General features: G+C 50.7%; 3 protein-coding genes across 10 annotated transcripts; 1 reads left to right on the plus strand and 2 right to left on the minus strand.

The window, feature by feature from the left end:
- Nucleotides 1-84: 84 nt before the first annotated feature.
- vcp (valosin containing protein) lies at nucleotides 85-6,984 on the plus strand. The gene is made up of 17 exons (XM_084695139.1): nucleotides 85-244; nucleotides 1,294-1,405; nucleotides 1,557-1,729; nucleotides 1,942-2,084; nucleotides 2,276-2,406; nucleotides 2,496-2,627; nucleotides 2,808-2,910; nucleotides 3,194-3,327; nucleotides 3,431-3,566; nucleotides 3,712-3,824; nucleotides 4,202-4,366; nucleotides 4,489-4,611; nucleotides 4,696-4,908; nucleotides 5,026-5,334; nucleotides 5,539-5,694; nucleotides 6,051-6,205; nucleotides 6,472-6,984. The coding sequence occupies exons 1-17, from the start codon at nucleotides 228-230 to the stop codon at nucleotides 6,575-6,577; spliced, it is 2,421 nt and encodes an 806-aa protein (XP_084551265.1). The 5' UTR covers nucleotides 85-227; the 3' UTR covers nucleotides 6,578-6,984.
- akr1a1a (aldo-keto reductase family 1, member A1a (aldehyde reductase)) lies at nucleotides 6,894-12,236 on the minus strand. 2 transcript variants are annotated; one of them, XM_084695146.1, is made up of 9 exons: nucleotides 11,945-12,236; nucleotides 10,271-10,318; nucleotides 9,343-9,456; nucleotides 9,088-9,207; nucleotides 8,583-8,734; nucleotides 8,290-8,485; nucleotides 7,917-8,116; nucleotides 7,622-7,781; nucleotides 6,894-7,533 (listed from the first exon to the last, which is right to left on the minus strand). In XM_084695146.1, exons 3-9 carry the CDS (start codon nucleotides 9,421-9,423, stop codon nucleotides 7,468-7,470), a joined length of 975 nt encoding a protein of 324 aa, XP_084551272.1. In that variant the 5' UTR covers nucleotides 9,424-9,456; nucleotides 10,271-10,318; nucleotides 11,945-12,236; the 3' UTR covers nucleotides 6,894-7,467. The 2 variants fall into 2 exon arrangements, with proteins under 2 accessions (XP_084551272.1, XP_084551273.1); XM_084695147.1 differs by lacking the exon at nucleotides 11,945-12,236 and adding an exon at nucleotides 10,480-10,726.
- Nucleotides 12,237-14,727: 2,491 nt separating this feature from the next.
- On the minus strand, nucleotides 14,728-23,749 carry dnajb5 (DnaJ heat shock protein family (Hsp40) member B5). 7 transcript variants are annotated; one of them, XM_084694339.1, is made up of 7 exons: nucleotides 23,333-23,749; nucleotides 22,362-22,450; nucleotides 22,103-22,217; nucleotides 21,845-21,928; nucleotides 21,463-21,725; nucleotides 19,456-20,135; nucleotides 14,728-15,176 (listed from the first exon to the last, which is right to left on the minus strand). In XM_084694339.1, the coding sequence occupies exons 5-7, from the start codon at nucleotides 21,671-21,673 to the stop codon at nucleotides 14,943-14,945; spliced, it is 1,125 nt and encodes a 374-aa protein (XP_084550465.1). In that variant the 5' UTR covers nucleotides 21,674-21,725; nucleotides 21,845-21,928; nucleotides 22,103-22,217; nucleotides 22,362-22,450; nucleotides 23,333-23,749; the 3' UTR covers nucleotides 14,728-14,942. The 7 variants fall into 7 exon arrangements, with proteins under 7 accessions (XP_084550465.1, XP_084550469.1, XP_084550468.1 ...); XM_084694343.1 differs by lacking the exons at nucleotides 22,103-22,217; nucleotides 22,362-22,450; XM_084694342.1 differs by lacking the exons at nucleotides 22,103-22,217; nucleotides 22,362-22,450; nucleotides 23,333-23,749 and adding an exon at nucleotides 22,844-23,309.
- Between the last annotated feature and the right edge of the window lie 1,550 nt (nucleotides 23,750-25,299).

The following is a 25,299-nucleotide window of genomic DNA, read 5'->3' on the forward strand; positions in this document are numbered from 1 at the left end:
AAACAAACTTCTAGAACACGGGAAAATATCAATTTCTCTCATTGGGTATTCGCCTTTAGTAGGCGTATCCCTTTCTGCCATCGCTTTTGATGTGCTCCGGTCGGTCTGCTGTAGCTAGTGCAAGGAAATAAAAGGAAAAGAACGTTGTGAAGCAAATTAGCGACCGAGCTTCACAAATAGCGTGTTAGCTTCTTTTTATTTATACGAACTATTTCTGGAGGAACACCATGGCCTCGGCGGCAGAGTGAGTAAATATTTGTTGACGAAAATAGCTATTTTCTAGCGGCTATGTCAGGTCTAACAATATTTTACCTCAGCTGCGCAGAAAGAATGGCGTGCTAGGCTAGCAAAGTACGGCTATTAGTAAACTAGCTTGTTCACGACAATAGTCAGTAGGCTAGGATGGAATACAATCCCAAAAGCAATTGACATCTGATATATGCCGGTGTGGACCGATCTGCTTTACAAACGTACTTACTTGCCAACAAGTCGTTTTAGTAGTTGCTTTGGCTTATTTTTTGTAAGGCACCCAGATTGACAGACAACTGCATTGACAAAGCACAACTCACGCTAGCTAGCTACGAGCTAGGCTAGCTAGCTACCAAGCTATTTCTTGCATAAGAACAGGGCCTACCGGCACCTTTTTGAGTTCGCTAATGTTGTCTAGCCAGCCATAGGCATTCAAAATATCTTAGCATCGCATGGATCACAGGCTGTCTTGACATATCATAATATACATGACTTAACAGCTAGTTAACTTTGCAAAAGTCTTCACTGGCCTCCACTGTAGCTTAGCTAACTGTTAGATCCGGGTAAGTGGCCTATCAACATTTTGACAGCCACAACCAGGCTGCTCCTTATTTGAGGAGAATTTCCAAACCATTGCATGTTGTCATAGCACTGATTTAGCCGCATCATATTTTGTGACGTTAGCTAGCTAGGTTAGCTAGTTGTACACCAATGTATCATTGTAGCGAAAGGTGGTGGAGAATGTGGCGGACAGTTTAAATTATTAATAGAGAACCATTTATTCGTTTTTCCTTTTGCTGTGTCATCTGAGCTAGCTAGCTAGCACCGAGCTAGTAAGCTACGTAGCCGGCTAGCAAGTTAGCGTTACAAAAAATTAGCTAGCGGCTCAATAACAATTTAATATTTAGGTCGTGGACTGGTCAACAATGGCAGACCGAAAACGGGGGAATGAAACTAGGTTAAGAACGCTTGGTGATAGTTAGGGGTCGAAAGTAAACGTGTTTTCACAGATTACCTAATATGGCATTCTTTTCTTTTTTACAGTACCAAAAATGACGATCTTTCCACCGCGATCCTGAAACAGAAAAGCAGACCTAACAGACTGATTGTCGACGAGTCAATCAACGAGGACAACAGCGTGGTCTCCCTCTCTCAGGTTAGATATTCAATGGAATGGTTCTTAACAAAAGTTCTCACTTTCGGTTTGCTTCTGTGGAAAGCACCTATATCAACAAGGCAAGTATGCCATGGCTGTGAACCAAAACCCTAACATTGTGTGTTTGTTTGTTTGTCTGTGTGTATATTAGGCAAAAATGGATGAGCTGCAGCTCTTCCGTGGCGACACGGTGTTGATGAAGGGGAAGAAGAGGCGGGAGACCGTGTGCATCGTCCTGTCTGATGACACCTGCTCCGACGAGAAGGTGCGCATGAACAGGGTGGTCCGCAACAACCTGAGGGTCCGCCTTGGTGACGTGATCAGGTGAGAACCAAATAAACACAACACACACTTCTTTGTACATACACAACACGCACCCTCCTCCTTTGTAAATAAACCCAGCACACAGCTTCTTCCTGGGTAAGCTTTCATCTGCGTCCCATAACCCAGGCTCACTGCCTTTACTCTGGGCAGTGCTGTCCAAAGCTGTAAAGTCACAAGAGGGTGGTTACTGAGTGCGTCTCTGTGTGCTGCAGTATCCAGCCATGTCCAGACGTGAAGTACGGGAAGAGGATCCACGTTCTCCCCATTGACGACACTGTGGAGGGCATCACTGGAAACCTGTTTGAGGTCTACCTCAAGCCCTACTTCCTTGAAGCCTACCGGCCCATTCGCAAGGGTGAGCGTCACACGCCTAGGCCGCGCACGCACACAACCTTCCCACCTCCCTCACACACACACACACACACACACAGTCCTCTCCCACACACGCATACGCACGTACGGAGGGCTTGGGTATTAACGGAGCTCTCCTGACTTGTGGCAAAATGACTGACTGGTTTTCCTCATTTGCATCTCCTCCCTGCGAAGGCGACATCTTCCTGGTGAGGGGGGGCATGCGAGCCGTGGAGTTCAAGGTGGTCGAGACCGACCCCTCCCCCTACTGCATCGTCGCCCCGGACACCGTCATCCACTGCGAGGGAGAGCCAATCAGGAGAGAGGTGGGTAAAGGTCCCCAGCGAATGACAGCCACAAACAAACGGGCAGCGTTCCAAACCCCCTTGTCCGTGTCTGGGTTGACTGTGCGCAGGACGAGGAGGAGTCTCTGAACGAGGTGGGCTACGACGACATCGGGGGCGTGAGGAAACAGCTGGCCCAGATCAAGGAGATGGTGGAGCTGCCCCTCAGACACCCTGGGCTGTTCAAGGCCATCGGAGTCAAGGTGGGACACACATACACCCTTAAAGGCACAGATCAACATGTTGCCACTGAGTGTAGATGTTTATTGATGAGTGGACGGTAATGCATGGGATCTTACTAGAAATACTTTTTTTTTTACGGCACTGCTCTGTTTCTGCCAGAGGTAAAGAGATGTAAATGAAAGATCTTCACCTCCCCCTAGCCCCCTCGAGGTATCCTGCTGTATGGACCCCCTGGTACAGGAAAGACCTTGATCGCTCGGGCGGTGGCCAATGAGACCGGAGCCTTCTTCTTCCTCATCAACGGTGAGACGCTGCAGAACTGTCTGCTTTAGAATGCTGTCTGCTTTAGAACCGTGTTTCTCTCGAGCCCTGTATGTCGAGAACCCTGTGTATTTCTAGAACCCCTTTGTGGTTGCTAAACCTCAACTGCTGTGGCTATTCTTGGAGGATGTGTCGCAGCGCTAGTGGAGGTCAGGGATTAGACCGAGGACAAGGGGGACACTCAGCCCTGAGATGGCAAGACTAGGGCTGGGAGCTCTGGTTTCAGGACGGGTCTGACCGGTCGTGACTGCCGTGTTTCCCCCAGGCCCTGAGATCATGAGCAAGCTGGCTGGAGAGAGCGAGAGCAACCTGAGGAAGGCCTTCGAGGAGGCAGAGAAGAACGCCCCCGCCATCATCTTCATCGACGAGTTGGACGCCATCGCTCCCAAGAGAGAGAAGGTGAGGGGGGAGGGAGGCAGGTGTGAAGGAATCTTAACCTGGAGAGCAGTGGAATGTTGGTTAGCTATTCTGTTAAAGTGTGTGTGTGTGTGTGTGTGTGTAGACCCACGGGGAGGTGGAGAGGCGTATCGTGTCCCAGCTGCTGACCCTGATGGACGGCCTGAAGCAGAGGGCTCACGTCATCGTCATGGCAGCCACCAACAGACCCAACAGCATCGACCCCGCCCTCAGGAGATTTGGTTAGACCCTCACATTCATACTCACATCTTTTCATAATGCCATTCATGCTTTATATGGTGGTCTGGGCGAGTCTTTCTGGTTTAGTGTGTGTGTGTTGCCCAAAGCGTACGTGTTATTCTTAGTGTGTGTGGTGTCGTTGTTCAGGGCGGTTTGACAGGGAGGTGGACATTGGCATCCCAGACGCCACAGGCAGACTGGAGATCATGCAGATCCACACCAAGAACATGAAGCTGGCTGACGATGTGGACCTGGAGCAGGTACACACACACACACACCTCTCAGTCCTGTTTCTCTGGGATATAAAAAGCCCCACATGCCAGTCAAATGCCGTGTAGCAGTACGAGCCTACCCGAGTCAAACTGGTAGAACACCTCCAGTTTGACATTTAAGTACAAGTACAGACACAGCAGACAGACACACGCACTGTGTTAATCATTCCCCATGTGGGCGCTTTAATCAAAAGCAACATACACAAAAGCAACAAATGGGGAAATACAGTAGAAAATCAAGGATCAGAAGTGCCCAGTTCTAACAGTATCTCGGGGTTCAGTGTCAAGGGAACGGTCTGCATTTACCAGGCAGCTGTACCCATGGATCTGTTACCACGGTAACGGCTGGCGTCTGCGTTTCTCAGGTGGCCAACGAGACCCACGGCCACGTGGGGGCCGACCTGGCGGCGCTGTGCTCTGAGGCGGCACTGCAGGCCATCAGGAAGAAGATGGACCTGATCGACCTGGAGGACGAGACCATCGACGCCGAGGTCATGAACTCCCTGGCCGTCACCATGGACGACTTCCGGGTGAGAACCTCATGTGCTTCTGTACCGGGGTCCAGATCTCCTGCTTGGGGTGGAGCTCAGCCCCATGACATGTTTTCCTTCTGGAGGAGGCTAGGATGTAATGACTGTGTGTGTGTGTCCAGTGGGCGCTGAGCCAGAGCAACCCATCAGCTCTGAGGGAGACGGTGGTGGAGGTGCCCAACATCTCCTGGGAGGACATCGGAGGGCTGGATGATGTCAAGAGAGAGCTGCAGGAGCTGGTCCAGGTAGAGCTCTCATTCTCACACACACATTCTCTCTCACACACACACACTATCTCACGGCTGACTCACCCCCCTCTCCTCCCCCAGTACCCAGTGGAGCACCCCGACAAGTTCCTGAAGTTCGGCATGACCCCGTCTAAGGGCGTGCTGTTCTACGGCCCCCCCGGCTGCGGTAAGACCCTGCTGGCCAAGGCCATCGCCAACGAGTGCCAGGCCAACTTCATCTCCATCAAGGGGCCCGAGCTGCTCACCATGTGGTTTGGGGAGTCCGAGGCCAATGTCAGGGAGATCTTTGACAAGGTAAGGCTTCGGATCCATAGCTGCAGAGGGATTGGGGATAGGCTAGTGATGTGTGTGTGTGTGTGTGTGTGTGTGACAGATCTAAACCCTCTTCTCTCTCTCTGTGTGTGTGTCCAGGCCAGGCAGGCCGCGCCCTGCGTCCTCTTCTTTGACGAGCTCGACTCCATCGCCAAGGCCCGTGGCGGCAACGTGGGCGATGGCGGCGGCGCGGCCGACCGCGTCATCAACCAGATCCTGACGGAGATGGACGGCATGTCCAGCAAGAAGAACGTCTTCATCATCGGCGCCACCAACCGGCCCGACATCATCGACCCGGCCATCCTGCGCCCCGGGCGCCTCGACCAGCTCATCTACATCCCCCTGCCCGACGAGAAGAGCCGGATCAACATCCTCAAGGCCAACCTCCGCAAGAGCCCCATCGGCAAGGTGGGGCCTCTCTAACCCCCCCCCTGCTCGCATCTCAGCCTGCTGGGAAGCAATGATCGATATGTTGAAGGCTGTTCTTCTACAAGACAATTATGAGTTAGACACACAGCCATACATTAGGAGATCAATTCTGGCCTCTGAAGGCCAAAATAGATGGTGATTAATGTTCCGGCTGATTGGTGAACACGTCCTCCTCTCTGATAGGACGTGGACCTGGACTTCCTGGCCAAGATGACCAATGGCTTCTCTGGCGCTGACCTGACGGAGATCTGCCAGCGGGCGTGTAAGCTGGCCATTAGAGAGAGCATCGAGAACGAGATCAGGAGGGAGAGGGAGAGGCAGACCAACCCTTCTGCCATGGTCAGTACTGCTTCCTCCCACACTCCTCCCACCTCCCTACACTCCTCCCTCTCTCCTCTCCCCCTTCCTACACTCCTCTCCCCCTTCCCCCTCCCTACACTCCTCTCCCCTCTCCCCCCTTCCTACACTCTTCCCCCTCTCCTCTCCCCCCTCCCTACACTCCTCTCCCCCCTTCCCCCTCCCTACACTCCTCTCCCCCCTTCCTACATTCCTCCCCCTCTCCTCTCCCCCTTCCTACACTCCTTCCCCTCTCATCTCCCCCCTTCCCTCCCCCTCTCCTCTCCTCCCTTCCCCCTCCCTACACTCCTCCCCCTCTCCTCTCCTGTCTGCACTCTACTCACCCTCTGTGTGTCCAGGAGGTGGAGGAGGACGATCCCGTCCCAGAGATCAGGAAGGACCACTTTGAGGAGGCCATGCGCTTCGCCCGCCGCTCCGTCAGCGACAACGACATCCGCAAATACGAGATGTTCGCCCAGACGCTGCAGCAGAGCAGGGGCTTCGGCAGCTTCAGGTGTGTACGCCTGCGCGTCTTTCACGGTTGTGTAAAAAGCTAGACCTTACATTTAGTCACTTACCACAAACTCTTATCCAGAGCAACTTACAGTAAGTACAGGGACATTCTCCCTGAAGCAAGTAGGGTGAAATGCCTTTCCCAAGGACACAATGTCATTTTGCACGGCCGAGAATTGAACCAACAATCTTCTGGTTAATAGCCCGACTCCCTAACCGCTCAGCCATCTGACCCCCTTCTCTAAACTTGTTTCCCTCGGCCGGCAGGTTTCCCACCAGCACTGCGGGGGGCAGCGGTCCCAGCCAGGGCACAGGAGGTAACAGTGGAGGGCCGGTCTTCAACGAGGACAACGACGACGACCTGTACGGATAGAAGAGACACGGCGCCCCACTGTGGCCTACACCAGGATCACACCTGTACAAACTCACCCAATTCCACCTTTTTAGGACTTTGTGCTTCTGTGTTTTTTCTTTTTTGTATGATACCCCTCTGATGGAAAAAGCATGTAGCTGCTTGGTTTTTGCTCTGGATGTGGAGAAGGGGGGGGTAGAGGTGAAATGCCATTGGCTGATAAGAGCAGGGGGGGGGGGGGTGTTCTCATTCTGAATATATCACAACCCTATACATGAATGACTACAGATGGGATTCTATGGTCGATTATAAGAACAGAAAAGAGGAAAAAAACAAATTGCTAATAACTTCATTTTTTATGAACAGTAGCATATATAATGTCTGACAAGTTTGAAAATGTTGAAAATAAAATCTCAATTAAAATGTGATTATCTAGTATGGGTCTTCATTCTACTATAGTTAAAAGGTAAGTGGTGATTGACATCTGTAATTAAACATTCTGAACACATGAGGGCAGTACTGGACCGGCTCTCCTACATCCACGTTTAAAATATAGGGAACTCAATGAATCAGAGTATTAGCCATTTAGACAAATACATTTCAGGCCATTTGCAACAGTGATTGAAAATAAATTTAACCCTTGTGTTACTGTTGTGTCATTGTGATCAGTTGTGTTGCAACAACTTTACCTAATACAAAAATAAAGTGAAGCATTTTCTTTTAACCATCGGGCTGTCTCACACCCCCCACAGCATGAAGGTTAAAATACAATTATTTTGTTTTTGTATTGGGTAAAGTTGTCGCAACACAACGATGGGTCGTTGTGACCAGAAGGCAGCATAAGGGTTAAAATGCAAAGACTTAGTTTTCAGTGAGGTGTGGGGTTAGGATTCTAATTTTGGGTCTTGAGATCAGTAAGAATCCAGGAAGGGGAAATGAGGATGTTCCGCATCTCTCCACACCCTCTCACCATCCCTCTGCAAAGATCACACACACACCCACCCAACAGTTAGAGGAGAATCAGCCAGGGACATACAGAGGTGAGTCAGGCCCTGTGACGCTCACCTCTACTGCTGGCACGATGAAGCGCTGGTTGTGGTTGAGCGAGGCGACCTCCTCCATGTCGCTCTCTGAGAGGCTGAAGTCAAACACCTGCAGGTTCTGCTGGATCCGGGAGGGCGTGACACTCTTAGGGATGCACACCACGCCCCTCTGCACGTGCCACCTGAGAACACACACACACACACCTGAACACTCCAACCCTCACCTGTGTGTATGTGTGTGAACTACACCTCAAACCAGGCTGAACGTTGGGTCGTAAGTATCTGACCAGGAGAGGCCTGGGGCTGGGTTGGCCTACCTGAGGATGACCTGGGCAGGGCTCTTGTGGAGCCTCCGGGCGATGGCCCCCAGTTTGGGCTCCTCCAGCAGGCAGGGCTCACTAGGCGAGGCCCAGGGCCGGTCCCCGCTGCCCAGGGGGCTGTAGGCCGTCACGCACACAGCCACCGAGCGGCAGTGAGACAACAGCTCCGTCTGGGAAAGATACGGGTGACACTCCACCTGCAACCAGGACAGAGTTACACTAGACTTTGTTTCAAAACAACATCCTCTCTCTCTTTTTTGCTCTCTAGCTCTCCCCACTGTTTTTTCCCCTCTGTCTCGCTCTCTCACTACCCCCCTCTCTCCTTTTCACACACTCTCTCTCTCTCTCTCTCTCTCTCTCTCTCTCTTACCTGGTTGACAACAGGCTTGTGTTTAGCAATGCTGAGGACATCATCGGTCTGTCTCGCGTTGAAGTTGGACAATCCGATGGCTTTCACCAGACCCTTGTCTACCAGAGTCTCCATGGCAACCCAGGTGTCCCGGTAGTGTGTGTCGGCGTAACACACACTCCCGTCCGCCCTCTTAGGCATGAGTTCTGGCCCACGTCTGGACACACACGCACACACAATGAAGTTACACAAGAAACATCCAAGTAGTTCAGACTGTTACCGGGTGGGAACATCTGTGTGTGTGTGTTGCTCACTGGAAGGCCATGGGCCAGTGCATGAGGTAGAGGTCCAGGAAGGAGAGGCCCAGCTGGGCCAGGCTGCTCCTGCAGGCCTGCTCCACGTCCTCGGGGTGGTGCTTGGTGTTCCACAGCTTGGACGTCACAAACACCTCGTCTCGACGCAGCGCCTGGGGACGCCGTGACAACAGATGGACAGATTTAGAGGACGCTTTCATGCAGAGGGGGATTTCAGCCCGTGACCTCTTGATCTGCAGTCGAATGCTCAAACCACTGAGCTATACCCATCCCTCTGCGGGTTGTCTCACTTTACTGTAAGATTCCCCATTGCTGATGAACATATACTGAAGGAATGATCTGTCATTATGTTGCTGTGATCCTTCCTGGTTTAAATGATGGTTAGGGTTATTGGAGGGTTAGTAAACCTCAAAACATGTACAGGTGATGGACCTTGAAGAGAAAAGTTGAAGGTTGGTGATATCTATAATTTAACGATATGAGCATCTTTGCCCCTCCCTCTCACCTTCCCAGGCCCCACCCTCTCTGCCAGGGCGTCGCCCACTTCCTGTTCGTTGCTGTATGCAGCGGCACAGTCGATGTGTCTGTAACCACAGTCTAGAGCGGCTAGGACCGCCTGCTTCACCTGCAGACACACACACACAGAGAGAGATGTACTCCCAAACAAAAATCACACACACACAGATGTACTCTCAAACACAATAACACACATGCACACAAGTGTACTCTCAAACACAATCACTCTGAAGTGTGTGCCGACCTGTCCAGGACTACTCTTCCAGGTGCCCAGCCCTACCAAGGGCATCTTCTGACCTGACGACAGAGTCACAAAGGAACTCATGACCGCAGCTCACAGGATGAGGCAGTTACAGTACTGTAAAGAAAGAAACACAGACACACACAGTCATGGACAGATTAAGGAACCACGGGCCCTTGGGCCTGGATGTTTCAAGCCCCACCCCCCCTCCCCGCCTTTTTGTCAGGAATAATATCGATATTATTGTTTAAAAACGCAAAAGTACTTGAGTAATCAACTAAATAAACGACGTTTATATTCCAAAGATTTGATAGTCGTAACCCTAGAGTGTACATTTGTAGCCCACACAACCCTCTCTCTTTCTTGAAAAATGACCATCATAGGCTTAACAATATTATATCTTCAATAAATAGTGTGTGTTGGGGGTGCTTAAACACAGCTCTAATGCTAGTGTTTTGCACTTGCTTTTTGGATTTCTCCCTACAAAATTGAAGGGCTCATATTGCAAGGAGTTCTCAGCCCCTCTTAAGTCCTATAGATAGACTGAGGAGATACACACTTGAAAGGTATCATGATGGTTTCTTTCTTGTGACATCTTCAAAGTGAATGTTTAGGCAATTTTTTGTTTAATCAGTAGGACTTTTGGGGCCCTGTTAAAGACATTAATGACTTAAGCCTAGCATATACCGGCTATGGCGCATCGTGTCATATCATATCAATACAATACATATCAAGTTAATAACAGCGACGTCACGCAGAGGCTCTGGTTTAGGGGCCCTCTGAGCTCATGGGCCCCTGGGCCTGGGCCTGGTAAGCCCGTTGGTTAATTCATCCCTGCACACAGTCATGGCTTTCCGTTGTTCAAAATAGCTAAGTCTAATAGAGGCTAGTAGTACTTGCTGTCGGCGCAGTGAAAACATGTATGACTTACTTGCTGAGCTGGGTTGACAGAAGGCTCGGGTTGCAGCAGGGCGAATGACTGATGAATGAAATGATGAAAGAATGAGTGGGTGTGAGGGTGCAGGGCGTTATGCCTCGCACGCTTCGCTTTCGTTAATCAAATACATTAGAGTTTGATGCATGCATCTTAAAGTCTGTGTATCCAAAGTATTCAAAAATGTATCAAATAAATGAAAATACGTTTATAAACAAACGAAGTCCTTTTCGCGTGGGAGCGGGTGAAAAAAGACCGTGGGTTGGCGTCTTCCAGCTGCGCACCTGTGCCTGGTTCAATTAATGTACCGACTTCCGGTGATCGTTATTTTTAACTCAAACTGCCATGCCTTGTAGTAAAGCAAATGGCTCTTACATGCACAGAAACGTAGCGTTGTTCAAACCTAGGCCTATAGTCGCAGGGGCGTTGTTAGACATAGAACGCATGGTGCACAGGCCCTATTCATACTCCAGCAGCTTGCTGCGCATAATGCACTACTCGGCTATAGTTCAACTACCCTCGCTTAACCCACTACAAAAGTTCAGGGACACAAGTTTGATATCAGGTTTGGCAGGGACATCAATATGCTTAATGCGAGTTTCACATTAATTTGAGCGCAAACCTACTGTCTTTTTGAGCTTCATGTAATATTGTTTTTATGTATTAGTCAAAAGGTGACAAGTAGGCCTATCATTTAGAAACTTTCTAAACTTTCATTTTGTAATGTTTTCTTGGCCTACCTCAATTATTGTGTGACGAGTCCGACACCTGGACTGCAGTGGCTATTTGGAGGCTCAGAAGAGCGCTCACATGGATTTCTGGGGTATCGGTTTGTGTTTTCGGTTAAACTGCTTTGATTTTACAAGCGTTAATTTGGGATACTGCGTTTATTATCAATCTAAATGAATACACTGAATAATAAATTAAAACTAATAAGTTAAAACTCAAACTTTAGATTTTACGGTGGCACGTACCCCAGTAAAAAAGGGTCTGAGGACACCCCTGGTTAGTCAGTCAAACTTGCTGTCCGTGACTCCTGACCCTTGCAGAAATGCAAGTCACCATGAGTCAACTTGTGATGATGTGTGACTGATTGCCACACGTGTCTGAATTCTTTAACTTTGGCAATGCAATGTACTCCTGGGAGAGTGTGTGTGTCACCCTGTTCTGACCACAAGCACAGACATATTGGGGCAAACTGGGAATACCCAGTCTTACCCTTGTGGAAACATGATGTAATTATCTCTGGAGCCAAACCACCTTCCCCCTCTTATCTCTACTCTGCTCCCTACTGGACTTTCTGGAGTTTATTTCAGGAAAGAGATGAACTCTTCACACACGCCCTTCCCCCCCCACACACACCATAACCCCCCCCTCTCTTCACCCCCCCTGCTTTACAAGGCCACTGTATGCAGCTAGTCTGTCTGAGAGCTGGGAACAGTTGGACACCAACACAAGCTGTCCACCTTGCCTGCCCTCCGGAGCACAGCCCTGCTGCGGCAGAACCCGCTCACATGACCCTCCTCGGGAGTGTCACATCCACTGACCGCGTGGTCATGTGCTCCTTCCTGTACAACCAATTGCCTCTCTAGTTCAGCAGCACAAACGAATCATTCAGAAGACGCAAATGGCTAGTTGACGACTAGTAACAGAAATGCTGACCCTGCTTACCTGGGTAGGAGAGACCTGGAGGGGAGAGGGAACGACAGTGACCGTGTGACCGTGTGACCGTGTCTGTGACTGTGACAGAAGGACCGGGGACTGTTAAACAGAGCCAGATCAAAGTCTGGCAGGAGCTGTTGATCTGTTAAACTGACTTGGGGGAAATATTTACAGAGGATCAAGAATACAGCACGCACACACACACACACACACACACACTCATAAACTCATGCACAAAGAAGACTGTTCAAAGTTTTCCAAAAAGAAAAGTATGAAAACGAGCTGCAGCAGAGTGATTTAGAGAAGAGCACCAGTGCTTCCCCAGATACACACCATACCCCCCAGATACACACTATACCCCCCAGATACACACCATACCCCCAGATACACACCATACCCCCCAGATACACACCATACCCCCAGATACACACCATACCCCCCAGATACACACCATAACAAGTGAACCTCGATATTTGGTTTATTTGTCATTGTAAAATGGTTTCAATCAGAAATGTTGTCAAAAGTACAGAAGCAGTACATCTCTGTGAGTCTTTCAGTAGCATTATAATACAAACATTCGGACAAAACGGGCTTCTAGACACTTATCTGGCTACCACACGCACACACGTGCACACACACAGAGACACACGCACACACATGCACACAGACACCCGGCAAGTGCACCCTACACACCCACATGCACGCACACGCACACATGCTAGAATAAAAAATGTTTTGTTAACCCCTTATCGGATGTCGTCACAGAACAGGGCTTTTCGGTACATCTACTTGGTTACAGTACACACACCTGGTTCCAGTACATAGGCCTGGTTACAGTACCTGGTAACAGTACACACACCTGGTTACAGTACATAGGCCTGGTTACAGTACAAACACCTGGAGACAGTGCCTGGTTATAGTCCATCCACCAGCTGACTGTTAGAGTACATGAGTACATGCACCTGATGGTATTGGATGGTGTTCTCAGTCCTAGACTCTGGGCTTCACCTGGGTTTGAGGAACCAAACCTGTATGTGACCGCAGACTACCTCCCTCCACTCCCTCTCTCCCTCTCTGCCTCTACCTCTGTCTGTACCTCTGCGTCTGTCACTGCCTCTGTCTCTGGCTTAAGTGCTCACGGACGTCCTCTGACCTGATGATCATCAGTGTGTGTGTGTGTGTGTGTGTGTGTCTGTCTGTTAACCATTCGCATGACACAAACCATTCGCATAATCAGTCCAAGAACTAGTTGATGCGGGGGGATTTGCTTTGATCACCATCTGCAGGCAGCTTAAGGAAACGCTAAGATCTTCCACCACTTGAAACAAAGTGACCTATCAAAAACATAGTCTGTCTCAACTACAAAAATGACACAAAACTACTAAGTACTGTATAACAAGTATCGTCTTGGAACAGAAACTAGCAACTGTGGAGTCGTCGTGGCGTGCCAAGGACCAAAACAAGCTTAGCACAGTTCAGTAGCATCCAGACATGGCTTCAGACCACAGTGACACCAGCAGAGGTCTGTCCTCCTGTCGAGCTCCACTCAGGTATATTTGTGCTTTATCTGTACAGAATATGCAGTGGGAGTGGGTCAGTAGTTTTCTGTGCGTGTGTGTGTGTATGTCTCTCTCTGAGGATGTGTTTATTTGTGTGTGTCTCTCTCTGTGCGTGTGCGTGTGCGAGCGTGTGTGTGTCCAGAATGTGTGTCTCCAGGATAAGGCACTGAACAGTCCCTCTCTGTGTGACAGAACAGACACACGTTCAGAGTGAACAGCACCCAGATTAGCTAGATTTCACATCATGTGGATTATACAGAAAGCACCTAGATAACAGACACCTGGATTCAGTTAGAACGCCCTGGACACCTGGATTACCTAGTGGTCGGACCGGTCTGAGATTGTCTAAGATGTTATCAGCTCCAGAGCCAAAGACAGGGCCCCACACAAGTGTTGGGGCAGCTAAGACCAAATGGCCCTTTTAGCTGTACAGTAAAGGCACATGAAAATATGATTTGAACAGAATGTCACCTTTCATTTCTGGCTGTTTCGACACATATGTTTTACCAAATAAGATTGAATAGTACTTTTAGAATTACATACCCCCTTTTTAAGCCTCACGTTCAACCTTTTAATCGTTTAATCAGATGCCTTCAGTGTACAGCCAACAATGGCAATTAGGACTTTATTGTCCCAACACTTATGGAGGGCACCTTGTGTTTTTGAAACCATGTGAAACAGAGTTGTAGTTTTAGGACTAAAGTGTGCACCACCTCTCCTGTTCAGACAGAGAGTCATGTTGTGTGTTTACTATGTATGTTTACTTCATCAGACCAGGCATGGCCACCTTCGTAGAATACAGTTCTCGAAGCTCCAAACCATGTTAGAAGATGACATGGGAGAAGACGAGCGGTGACCACCTGGATCACGTGACCCCTGGGGGCGTGACGGATGGCGGTTAGTCAGACAGGGCGCACGGACGCCGGCACGGCTGGAGGAGGCGGAGACAGGAATCAATCCGGTTTCAAACATCCAGCGGGGGGGAAGCACCCGGAAAAAAAGAAAAAGACGAGTGAGTCACCCTCTTCATCCAATGAGGACGAAGCAGGACCGGGGGGGGGCTGAAAGGAACGTTGGGGGAAGGTCAAGGTCACGCTGGAGCAGAGCTGGACACAGGATACAAACACAGTCCAGAACCCAAACTAAAGAAAAGACGAGGGGGGGGGCGAAACAAAAAAAACGTCAGTTTCTCTCGGCACTTCAGTCTCCTGTGAGCAGTCCCCACAGGGGGGGGCGGGGGGGAGGGGGTGGTTGTGAGGACAGGGGGGGGGGGAGGGGTGAAGGAGGATGCTGGTGGACGAGGACGGGGCGGTGGCGGTATCGACATAGTGCCGTCTAACCACCCAGGAGAGGGGTGGAGAGGGGTTGGGCTGTGTGTGGGGTGCGTGTGGTGTGCGTGTGAGGGGGGGTGGGGTGGGAGTAGGGGGCCCCTAACGTCCGACGGCCCCCTACGACTGGGGAAGGTGTTGTCTGATGATCTCCCGGGACTGTGGCGGGATGCGGTCGGGGAAGCGGACGGAGAACTCCACCACGAGGTCGCCGCGCTGCGACGGGCTCTTGGGAAACGGAAGCCCCTCCCCTCGCAGACGCTTCACCGTGCCCGGCTTGATGATGTCGTGACAGGGCAGCGGGATGACACGGTTGTCCAGCGTCGGAATGTTGACCGTGCAGCCACACAGAGCCTGAGGAGGAGAGGAGGAAGAGAGGAGAGGAGAGAAGGAGGGGAGAGGAAAGGAGAGGAGAGGAAAGGAGGAGGAGAGGAGGAGTAGAGGAGAGGAGAGAAGGAGGGGAGAGGAGGAGGAGAGGAGGATGAGAGGAGAGGAGGAGGAGAGGAGAGGAGAGAAGGAGGGGAGAGGAAAGGAGAGGAGAGGAGGAGGAGAGGGGACAAAATCAACATCTCAGACTGGATTTCAAAGACACAATAAAAGAAGAACCATGGTGACTTATTGTGAGTCTGTATCTGTGAATACACCCGAGTATAAAGATCTACACCAGGGCCTGGTGATACACAGCTCTTAACTGTCAACTCACTCTGCCTTCACCGAGCACAGTTCCTGCCTACTGCTTTGGTCTGTTATTTCCCAATACTATGTTGACAAGCAAGCAGAACAGGACAGAATAATTATTAGGGGCTATTTAAACCTCCAACCCTCTGGGAACATTCTGAGAACATGACTTCAGATGAACAGGGCAGCGGGCTGAAGAACCTCAGCTAGAATGTTCTCTCCCCCATTTCAATGAAACTCATTTTGGAAGCTCCGGTCTGTTTGTGTGTTTGTGTGTTTGTGTGTGCATGTTGTAGGCATGTGTGTTTGTGTGTGTCTTAGCAGGGGGTGGTCGAGAGTTTGTGTGCGTTGGCACGGGCTGGTTGAGAGTGTGTGTGTGTGTGTGTGTGTGTGCGTCGTATCAGAGGGTGGTGGGGTCCACAGAAGACTAATTTTAGATGTGGTCTCATTTCCAGAGCTAATGAACTAAGACAGGAATCAGCTGAGCTCGTAAATAGTTGGAGGGTTTGTCAGATGGGCTGGGACAGGAGGTGGAACACACACACACACAGCTTTGTCTGTTCATTGCCAGGGCCAGGATAAGAGGAGAAAGAAAGAGAGTTTGAAGATGAGTGAGCCTGATTCATGACCTAAAGAAAGAAAGCCTTCCATCCCTGCTGCCGATCCGAGCCACTCCCCAGAACTCCAACTTCCTGTCTGAACGTGTGTCGTGAGGGAAATCTGTCCACATGTCCTGGAATGACAGCAACCACACACGACTCAAAACACCCCAGTCTCTCCTCGCTCTGCCCGTGTAGGACCAGAATAACCACAGTGGGGGAGGGGGGGAGTCACTCTCCTGGGCTGCTGTGGTGTGGGGGGGGGGGGGGGGGCTTGTTACAACCGGGTGTGGGGGTGAGCATGAGGAGAGAGGGGGCAGACACAGCAGCTGCCTCTCTGAACTGAACAGAACAACAAGACTGCCGACGACGGCATCGCTGGCCTCACTAAGCACCGTGGGTTAACCGCGGTTGTGAGTGGTTATAGACGCCTGGTCCACACATTGACCCCCTGACCACCCCAGACCCTGGCCCTGACCCTGGCCAAAACCCTGCCAAGGACACAGAATGGTTGCCATGCCAGCGAGGAGACACATACCCAGCTGACCCAGGCCACAGTCTGATTATATAAGCCTCAGCTCAGACGCCAAAGCTCTAAAAATGTCCAGACTGACACACACACACACACACACACAGCCACCCGCACACACACACCCACACAGGAGGATTTGTAACCTTCTCCATTATTACTCAGCTGATCCAGTCAACCCTTCTCAAACATCTCAACCTGCAAAAAACAATTCAGGGAGGTTACCGCCCACCCGGCCGACTGTAAACCCTGTCTACCAAAAAAACAGATAGGTTAGTAGCACAAAGACAGACCCATCAGGAACTTCCAGGAGACTTGGGATGTGTGCCTTCTACTAAGGCCAGTAGTCTGCATGTCCTGCCATGCTGGTAGGGTTGCCAACCGTCCCAATGTGTCCGGGACATCCCAATTAATGGGTGATTTTTATGTGTCCCGTCCGGGACAGCTCCAGTTCCGTTTTCCAATCACGGCCTCGCCGGCCAATAATATGCTACTGTAAACGCACCAAAACTCACGCAAACGTTGCTATGTGACACGGTAGAGCAGGGGGCGCCAAGTCTGGCTGGGGGTGTGTCTCTCCGAGGTGGGGGGGCGGGGGGCAGGTGTTGAAACATCTTGAAGAAAGTGTCGTTTCAAGATGTGTGCCGCATTTGGTGTTGAGGAAGTTGGCAACATGCTGGACATGTGTGTTTCTGGGCAGACAGATAAAGACAAAGGAACCAATGCCCCTGTGATGTCAGATGACAGATTGCTGTCCCTCGCTGAGAGCTCTCCAGCTAGCGTTAGCCTGCTAACTGCTCTGCCTCTGAGAGCTCTCCAGCTAGCGTTAGCCTACTAACTGCTCTGCCTCTGAGAGCTCTCCAGCTAGCGTTAGCCTGCTAACTGCTCTGCCTCTGAGAGCTCTCCAGCTAGTATTAGCCTGCTAACTGCTCTGCCTCTGAGAGCTCTCCAGCTAGCGTTATCCTACTAACTGTGGCTGGACTGGGCTTGGCTGGGCACCCTGTGTACTGTGAGTCTGCAGCTTCAGTAGATAACAACATCATGAGGAAGCTCGATAGAGCCTGCTCTTTGTTATTTAGCTGGCAGGGCACAGGGGCTTTGTTTTAAGGTTGTTGACGTAGCTGCACGTGACATTGGTTGTGTCATCCCCGCAGAGAGGAGAGGAGGAGGAGGAGGAGGAAAGGACAAGAGAGGAGAGGAGGAGGACAGGAGCCATCCGTGTAGCCTCCATGTGATGTCAGCTCTGCTTACAGACCCACCTCTGAGTAATCCCACCTCTCCATAGCTCCTGGAACCAGAACTGGAAACACAGCTCTTACTTGCTTTGGAGACTCTGCTTCAGATGACCCACACCCCCTCCACACCATCCTTCCCCCCCCCTCCCCCTCCTCCTAGTTCCTCCTCTCTCCTCCCTCCACCTCCGCTCCTTCCCCGAGCCTCGCTCCTTCCCCGAGACTCGCTCCTTCTCGGGGCATTGTCTGAGAGGATTCAACTGTCTTGTCTGATTCCCCCTGACTGGGCCGCTGTCTCCAGATATAGCTCTTATATAAACCTCAGAGCGGAGGCAACCATGTGCCAATTTGTTCATGAGAGAAGCGGCCGAGTAGCAGAACAACAGCACAGAGGGCTGGAGGGGGACTAAAACAAACACGTTAACTACACAGGAAGAAGAAGAAGAAGAAGGAGGGAAGGGGAGACAAAGAAGGAGAAGAAGGCTAGAAAGGCATCCTGAGGGTCTGGGTGTTTAGGATGTACTCTAGTGTCACGGACACTTCCAGGCTCACCCTAGCCTCCAGGGTCCTGTTTGTCACCCAGTCTATCAATAGGGCAGGCTGAATGGCAGTGATTAAAGCTATTACAGACTGTTTAATTTCACAGGCGGGCCTGAGCCGGGTGTCTATGTAGGAACGGCTAATTAAATGTCTTGCTTGTCACACTGATAGCTGCCCTGGCCATTGCCACCCTCATACAACAATTCAGCTTTGAGTGTGTGTGTATGTGTGTGTGTATGTTTGTGTGTTTCCAAGTCGGGCTGAGTGAGAGAAGTGTAGAAGATGCAAAGCAATATTGGTAGTCAGCTTCATCATATTGCGTAACGTCTAAGCAGGCATGAGACAGCGAAACAGGCTTGAATGAGACTGTGTGTGTGTGTGTGTGTGTGCGCATATGAAACCATGCCTGGGTGTATACATGCGACAGTGTGTGTGTGTGTGTGTGTGTGAGAGATGATCTATGGTGCTATATTGAACAGTGGAGGCACAGCCGTCACACAGGGATGCCACATTCCCGCCGGGCGGCTCACACAGCGGTGACAGAGACGCAGTGCCCAGCTGGCCCACGGTGACCAGCCCCCTCCCACAGAGCTGCCTCAAACACCAGCACACAACACTGCTGCCCTGGAGCTAGTTCACCAGGTTTACCAGAGAGGGAGGGAGAGAGACACAGAGAGAGAGAGAAAGAGAGAGAGAGAGAGACAGAGAGAGAAAGAGAGAGAGAGAGAGAGAGAGAGAGAGAGAGAGAGAGAGAGAGAGACAGAGACAGAGACAGAGACAGAGATGGAGAGAAAGAGAGATGGAGGGAGAGAGAGAGTGAGAGTAAAGGGGAGAATGAACGAGATAGGAGGGAGAGAGAGGTAAAGTGTGAGAGTGCACAAGAAGGGAGCAATGGGGAGAGAGAGAGGTTGAGGAAAAAAAGGTAGGAGGGAGGGAAAGAGAGAAAGACAGAAATAGAGGAAAAGTTCGAGGGGAGAGAGAGGGTGAGAGAAAGAGGTAGAGATGGGTTGAGGGAGAGAGAGACACTGGGAGAGATAAAAAGCGGACGCCCTTACCTCCTTCAGGTTGATCTTGCAGATGTAGATGATGTTCGAGCCGTCCCTCCTAAAGTGGGCGTGTCCCTTGTCTTTCAGCACGAAGGCAATGTCCGCCGGAATGTTCTCGGGCGTCTCGTCGCCCTCCTTGGGGAAGGTGATCTTGGTCCCCTCCTTCCAGCCCCTCTTGATGACGATGTTGAGGATCTTGTCCTCGGTCCTCATGCCCCTGCCGTCCGGGTTCAGCCGGCGCCGGGTGATCTTCATCCTCTTGGTGCAGCCGTGGAAGATCTCCTCCAGGGAGACCTTCAGCTCGTGGACCACGGGGGGGTCCTGCTGCCGGCTGCGGCCCCCTCCCAGGCGTTCCGACGGCACCCCCTTCCTCCGCCCGCCCCCGCCGCCACCTCCGCCGCCTCCCCCGGGGAAGCCGTTCATGCCGGGCGGGAAGCCGAAGCGTCCGAACTGGGCGAAGGGGTCCTCGTCCTCCATGTCCTGGTCTGCCTCCTGGTCGTGGTGGTTGTGGTCGTGGAAGGAGAAGCCGTTGGAGCGGTTGTGGTTGCGGTTGGAGCCGAAGAACATGTCGAAGGGGTTGGAGCCGCCGAAGAAGGAGGCGAAGGTGGCGTGGGGGTCGCCGTGGAAGGTGTAGTGGTAGGAGGAGCTCCCCGGGCCACCGGACGAGCCACTACCGCCTGTCTTTAGACCTGCGGAGGAGAGGGGAGAGATGTGAGGCAGTGGAACTTACACACACACACGAAAGAGGCCTGCATGTACATAAAGATGAGGACCAACATATACTTGAGGCCTACACATGGACATTGAAGACAAAGACACACACATGAACCTCTTGTGTTTCCCTAACATAAACGAGCCCACACACACACTTCTCATAGCACTGGCATGGATGACCTCAGGTGAAAGAAAAAAACAATGAATGTTCAATGAGTTCAATCAATGAGTATTATGAATTGTCTGGCAAACGCAGACAATAGCCTTCTGTTCAACCAGACACTGTGCTGAATAACACACAGGTACAGTGCCACATCTGTCTCCTGGCAACGGTAAACCTAGCTTTCAGGCGATGGTTTAGCTTAATGGTTAGAGTATTTGACTGCAGGTCAGGGGGTCTCAGGTTTAAATCCCGCCCTGTTCTTTGTATAGCCTTGGTTAAAAGTGTCTGCTAAACAAATACATTTTCACCCCAGGTAAATTCAGACTGTTAGACTGAGAGAAGCGTGTAGCATAACTGTCTGTGACAAGGGAGACCATGTGGGTGAGAGACCCTTCACAGGATCTGCTGTAAACTAAACTGATAAACTCTACAGTTCAGCCCCCCCCCTCCCCCACACACACACACCAACACACACACACCACCTCACGTCTATTCATATCTCCGCCAGCACATGGATTTTGCCTGTCTGAGACTCGGAAATGCAATCTGGAAAAAGCTGGTCAGACAGAATAACACTCACATATGCGCACACTAATAAGTGCTTAAGAACATCACTCACTCACTAACACACACTCACTCACTCACTCACAGACACACACAAAGCATAACAGAGAGGTAAGTGTGTCTTAACAAGGAGTGATATCTGCTCTGTGTAAGCAACATGAACACTCCCAACATAGTCTTTGAAAAGTTGCACACACACACACCAACTACACACAGCTTTTATAATCACACTTCAGACTGAGAAAAAGTGGCCTGTCAGTGTGGTATTAGAAAGTGACTCAGAGGCTGAGATGCAGTATTTTGGTGTTGCTAAGTGTTATAAGTGTTGCTAACTGGGCTAACTGTTGCTAGCTGTGGTAAGTGAACTGTTCTAGGCGTTGCTCGTCTAAACAGCCCAGTCCTTGGTCCCTGTGTCTGATTAGGACTATAAAACAAATCTGAACATACTGTCTGCCTCTTCTGCCTCTGGAACTCTCCGGGTTAGTCGGGGGAATGAATGTGGAGTTTGCACCCCCTCAGAGAGTCAGGAACACACCAGTATCTGCGACAGGGACATTTGGAATCCAGACGCTCACCTTCCTCCCCCAGCTGGTCGTAGATGACCCTCTTCTTGGGGTCGCTGAGGACTTCGTAGGCCTCGGCGACCTCCTTGAACTTGTCCTCGGCGTTGGCGTCCGTGTTCTTGTCCGGGTGGAACCTCAGGGCCATGCGGCGGTACGCCTTCTTAATTTCCTCCTCGTTGGAGCCCTTGGGGATGCCCAGGGTCTTGTAGTAATCCTTCCCCATGGCGGAGCACTCTCTCTGGGACCGGCAGCCCCAGACACGGCCTCCTCACTTTCTGGAAGGGTGGTGGTGGTGGAGGGTGGTGGTGGTGGTGGGGGAGACAGGAGGAGTTAGAGTCTAATATTCCCTGCCCATATCTACAATTCCATATCGCTCCCCCAGACACACACACACCTCTCTGACAAGGAGGGAGAGGTGGATTGTTGGTCAGTCAGACAGACAGTAAGACAGTCAGTCAGGTAGTTCAATCAAACATCCCTGTGGAAAACAATCAGTCAATCAGTACCTCCGTCAGGCTGTTACATCTGTAGGTGTCCTTAATAAATTATTTACAATTTGATTCCTGAGAATCATTCAATATATTACACCCTTATTCTAAAGCACTTACACACACACACACACACACTATAAGAGAGTTTTATGCATACCCACCCCCCGCATCTTTGCCAGTGTAGTAACTCGTTTCTCTAGGTGTTGCTATGGGAATGTCTTAGTCGTTTTGTTGCCATGGCAGTGTAGTAGAATCTCCAAGTGATGGAATCCCCGTCTGACGGGTTAAGAACCACCACCAACATAGGCTAACGATTATTCATTATAATGGGCAACATCCCTGCCCATGTCAGTTTAATGATCACATTTACAGTATATGACAATGATCCTGAATTGCCTAATTCCAGACGGGTATAAGTACCGTGGCATAGGGGGGGTATGTGGTCAGAAACTGGGGTCTGTGGTCGAAAGGCACAGTTTCCTGTAGGCGTTGCTATGAGATGCTGGAGGCTGCTTAAATGATGGGAAAACCGCAATGCTGTTGAAAAGGCACAGGTGACTCTCTCCAGTTACCAACGCGCTCCTTTGCCCACGGCGAAATGTGAGCTTAACATGGCATGTTAATGGCATGTAGCCTAATAAACAGTAAACAAATCCGGCCGAAGCCGGCATTATAGCCTGCCTTTTAAATGAAGACAGCGAGACAAAGAGACGCGCACCGGGTGTCCGAACGCGCTCGAGTCTCACAGCACCACCGCTACTGAGAAGCGGTGTCCAAATTAGGTTATAACAGCGGTGAATCGTTCAGTCAGCGGTAGAAATCGGCTCTGATCAGTGACGACAGCCTCGGCAGACGGAATCCCGAAAAACGTAAGCTAAGAGCGAAATAAAACGGTTTCTTACCAGTGATAATTTTCAGATGTAGCCTAATACTGCTCGATCAGATGAGCATGGCACAACCGTTCTCCTTCCCCTCTCCCTCTTTCCCTCCCTCCTTATCTCCCTGCTGCCCGGTGAGCCAGACTGGATTCTTTATGAGGTGACGTCACACGAACCGGCGTTCCGAAATAACCGGTGACTGAACTGAGGGGTCCTGACGTTGACTCGGTAACTAATACAACTGGACACACGTATGCGCCAATAAAAGACTCCGATTAGTCTCTCTGACTTCCTCGTCTCTCCTCAGCAATACGCTAATAAAAACTGCCATAACTTCGAATGTAGGTCTGACATATAGGCTACTCAACCGTGCAATAGGCTAACCAAAATATACATCTACCCCACAATGTAACATATGCGTTCCGTAAATAACAGCCCAGACAGGACCGGACACCACCGATCACAGTAGCCCTGAACTATTCCACACCGAATAATAGACGTTTAGCTCCTTACCTTTCCCACTTGCCCGTGGATGGAAGTCGGTGTTTCACAGAGCAACCCCGCAACAATTTAACGGTTAACTCCGCTTGTCACGCACTCAGTGGTTGCGACTCGCCTACCGGTTTGAAAACTTCGAACGACACCGAGATTTTACACTTGCAGGCACACAAAAGCAGAATCATCTAGGTTAATGTCGGACCACTCAAGATAAATGTCAATATATCGCAAAGATAATAATTGAACTGGATCCTCTGTCAATGCAGCAGACCAGTAGTTTATCGACAAATCACGCTATTCAGCATCTACTGTCCCCGCTTCGTATATGACAGATTCATGTGAGATGATTCCTAGGTGGGCTCTGTCTAAGAACACGCTGGGGGTCCCATCTGTCCCTGTCCAGGCAGAAAGAATGAAAAACAAAGACATTTGGATAGGCTGCCCTTTTCATGTGGGTTTATGTGTGTGTTAGACGGAGAGGGAGTGTGGGAGAGAGAGCAAAAGACAGAGCAGGAGACAGAGCGAGAGAGAGGAGAGAGAGGAGAGAGAGGAGGGAGAGAGTGAGAGAAACAGAGAGAGGGTGTGAGGGAGAGAGACAGAGAAAGAGAGAGTTCTGGGTCTATGTTTTTTTCAGCAGAGAACTGTCACCAGTATGCCCATGGATGGTGCCAGAGGCTGTGTGAGTGTGCCTGCCTGCCTGTGTGTGTATGTGTGTACCTGGATGATACTCAGGCCAGACGTGTGGTGTCAACAGTGTTGAGTCATGTGATTGTGATGGTTTGCACTCAAAGTCCAGAACTATCTAACTGTTCATACACACACACACACACAGAACACATGTTGACTCGGGTGAAAAAGACCATGGAGAGCTGAAAGGATGACTCCATGAAAGCCATGTGCACTCAGGATGTGAGAGGGAGATTAAACCATAGAAGTGCTGCTTCTGTCTGAACTGTAAATATAGACGGAGAGAGAGAGAGACGTAGAGAGATGCGACAGAGATAAAGAGACAGAGCGACAGAGAAATAAAGACAGACAGGGGATGAAAAGAGAGGAAGAGAGGGAGAGGAAGAGGGAATCAGGTGGCTGAGCGGTTAGGGAATCGGGCTAGTAATCTGAAGGTTGCCAGTTCGATTCCCGGCCGTGCCAAATGACGTCGTGTCCTTGGGCAAGGCACTTCACCCTGCTTGCCTCGGGGGAATGTCCCTGTACTTACTGTAAGTCCTGCTAAATTACTAAATGTAATTGTAAGAGAGAGAATGGGAGAGAGATGGAGATAAGAGAGGTCGATAGAGAAAGAGAGAGAGCGAGTGAACAGACCCTGTACGGCGAGCCAGGCAGGGCTGAGTCATACCTCTCTCCTGGGGTTATGAAGAGGTGTGACAGAAGTGGGTGACTCAAGGGAGAGGAGTGTGTCTGACTTCAAACAACTCCTGCTTAAACACAGACCCCCCCCCCTCCCCCAACACACACACACACACACACACAAACTCGGTAAACCCTGGAACACAGGAAGGTGCCGCCAGGAGATCACGGGTCGGAGGTGTGTGGGGTCAGCTCCGTCTCCTATTGGTCACCCGGACGCACACCTCCGACAGGAAGGTAGGAAACCAGGAAGGAGGGAACGGAGGCCCGAAAAAGCGTGCGACAGTGAGAGGTGGAAAGAGAGAGAGGAAAGACGGAGGAGTAGAACGAGAGAGAGAGAAAGAGAGAGGTAGAAAGAGAGGGAGGAGAGCAGCGGCAGACCAGTAGCACAGGTACTCCCACTGTGCTGTGCATGAAACATTGAGAGTGGCGATGGCAAAAGCAAATGTTTGGGGGTGAGAGTGAGAGAGGCTTCAGACTGAGTGCTCAGTACATGTTGGAGTCTGTCTGTCTGTCTGTCACTGTCTGTCTGTCTGTCTGTCTGTCTGTCTGTCTGTCTGTCTGTCTGTCAGTTAACAGAAACATTCTGGGCATAGTTGTAGGGGACCAAAAGTCAG

This window comes from Hypomesus nipponensis, chromosome 28 (genome assembly GCF_054491055.1).
Source record: "Hypomesus nipponensis isolate SF chromosome 28, ASM5449105v1, whole genome shotgun sequence".
NCBI classification, from domain to species: Eukaryota; Metazoa; Chordata; class Actinopteri; order Osmeriformes; family Osmeridae; genus Hypomesus; species Hypomesus nipponensis.

Coding starts and splice junctions, on each gene's coding strand:
- dnajb5 (XM_084694344.1), bottom strand. CDS start 21,673: ATGGGGAAGGATTACTACAAGACCCTGGGCATCCCCAAGGGCTCCAAC. Junction 20,136..21,462: donor CGACCAGCTGGGGGAGGAAG/GTGAGCGTCTGG, acceptor TCTCCTCCGCAG/GTCTAAAGACAGGCGGTAGT. Junction 15,177..19,455: donor GCAAGATCAACCTGAAGGAG/GTAAGGGCGTCC, acceptor TCTCCTCCTCAG/GCTCTGTGTGGCTGCACGGT.
- vcp (XM_084695139.1), top strand. Junction 2,085..2,275: donor CTACCGGCCCATTCGCAAGG/GTGAGCGTCACA, acceptor CTCCCTGCGAAG/GCGACATCTTCCTGGTGAGG. Junction 2,407..2,495: donor GAGAGCCAATCAGGAGAGAG/GTGGGTAAAGGT, acceptor GACTGTGCGCAG/GACGAGGAGGAGTCTCTGAA.
- akr1a1a (XM_084695146.1), bottom strand. CDS start 9,423: ATGAGTTCCTTTGTGACTCTGTCGTCAGGTCAGAAGATGCCCTTGGTA. Junction 7,782..7,916: donor CCTGCCCAGGTCATCCTCAG/GTAGGCCAACCC, acceptor GTGTGTTCTCAG/GTGGCACGTGCAGAGGGGCG. Junction 7,534..7,621: donor TCATCGTGCCAGCAGTAGAG/GTGAGCGTCACA, acceptor TGATCTTTGCAG/AGGGATGGTGAGAGGGTGTG.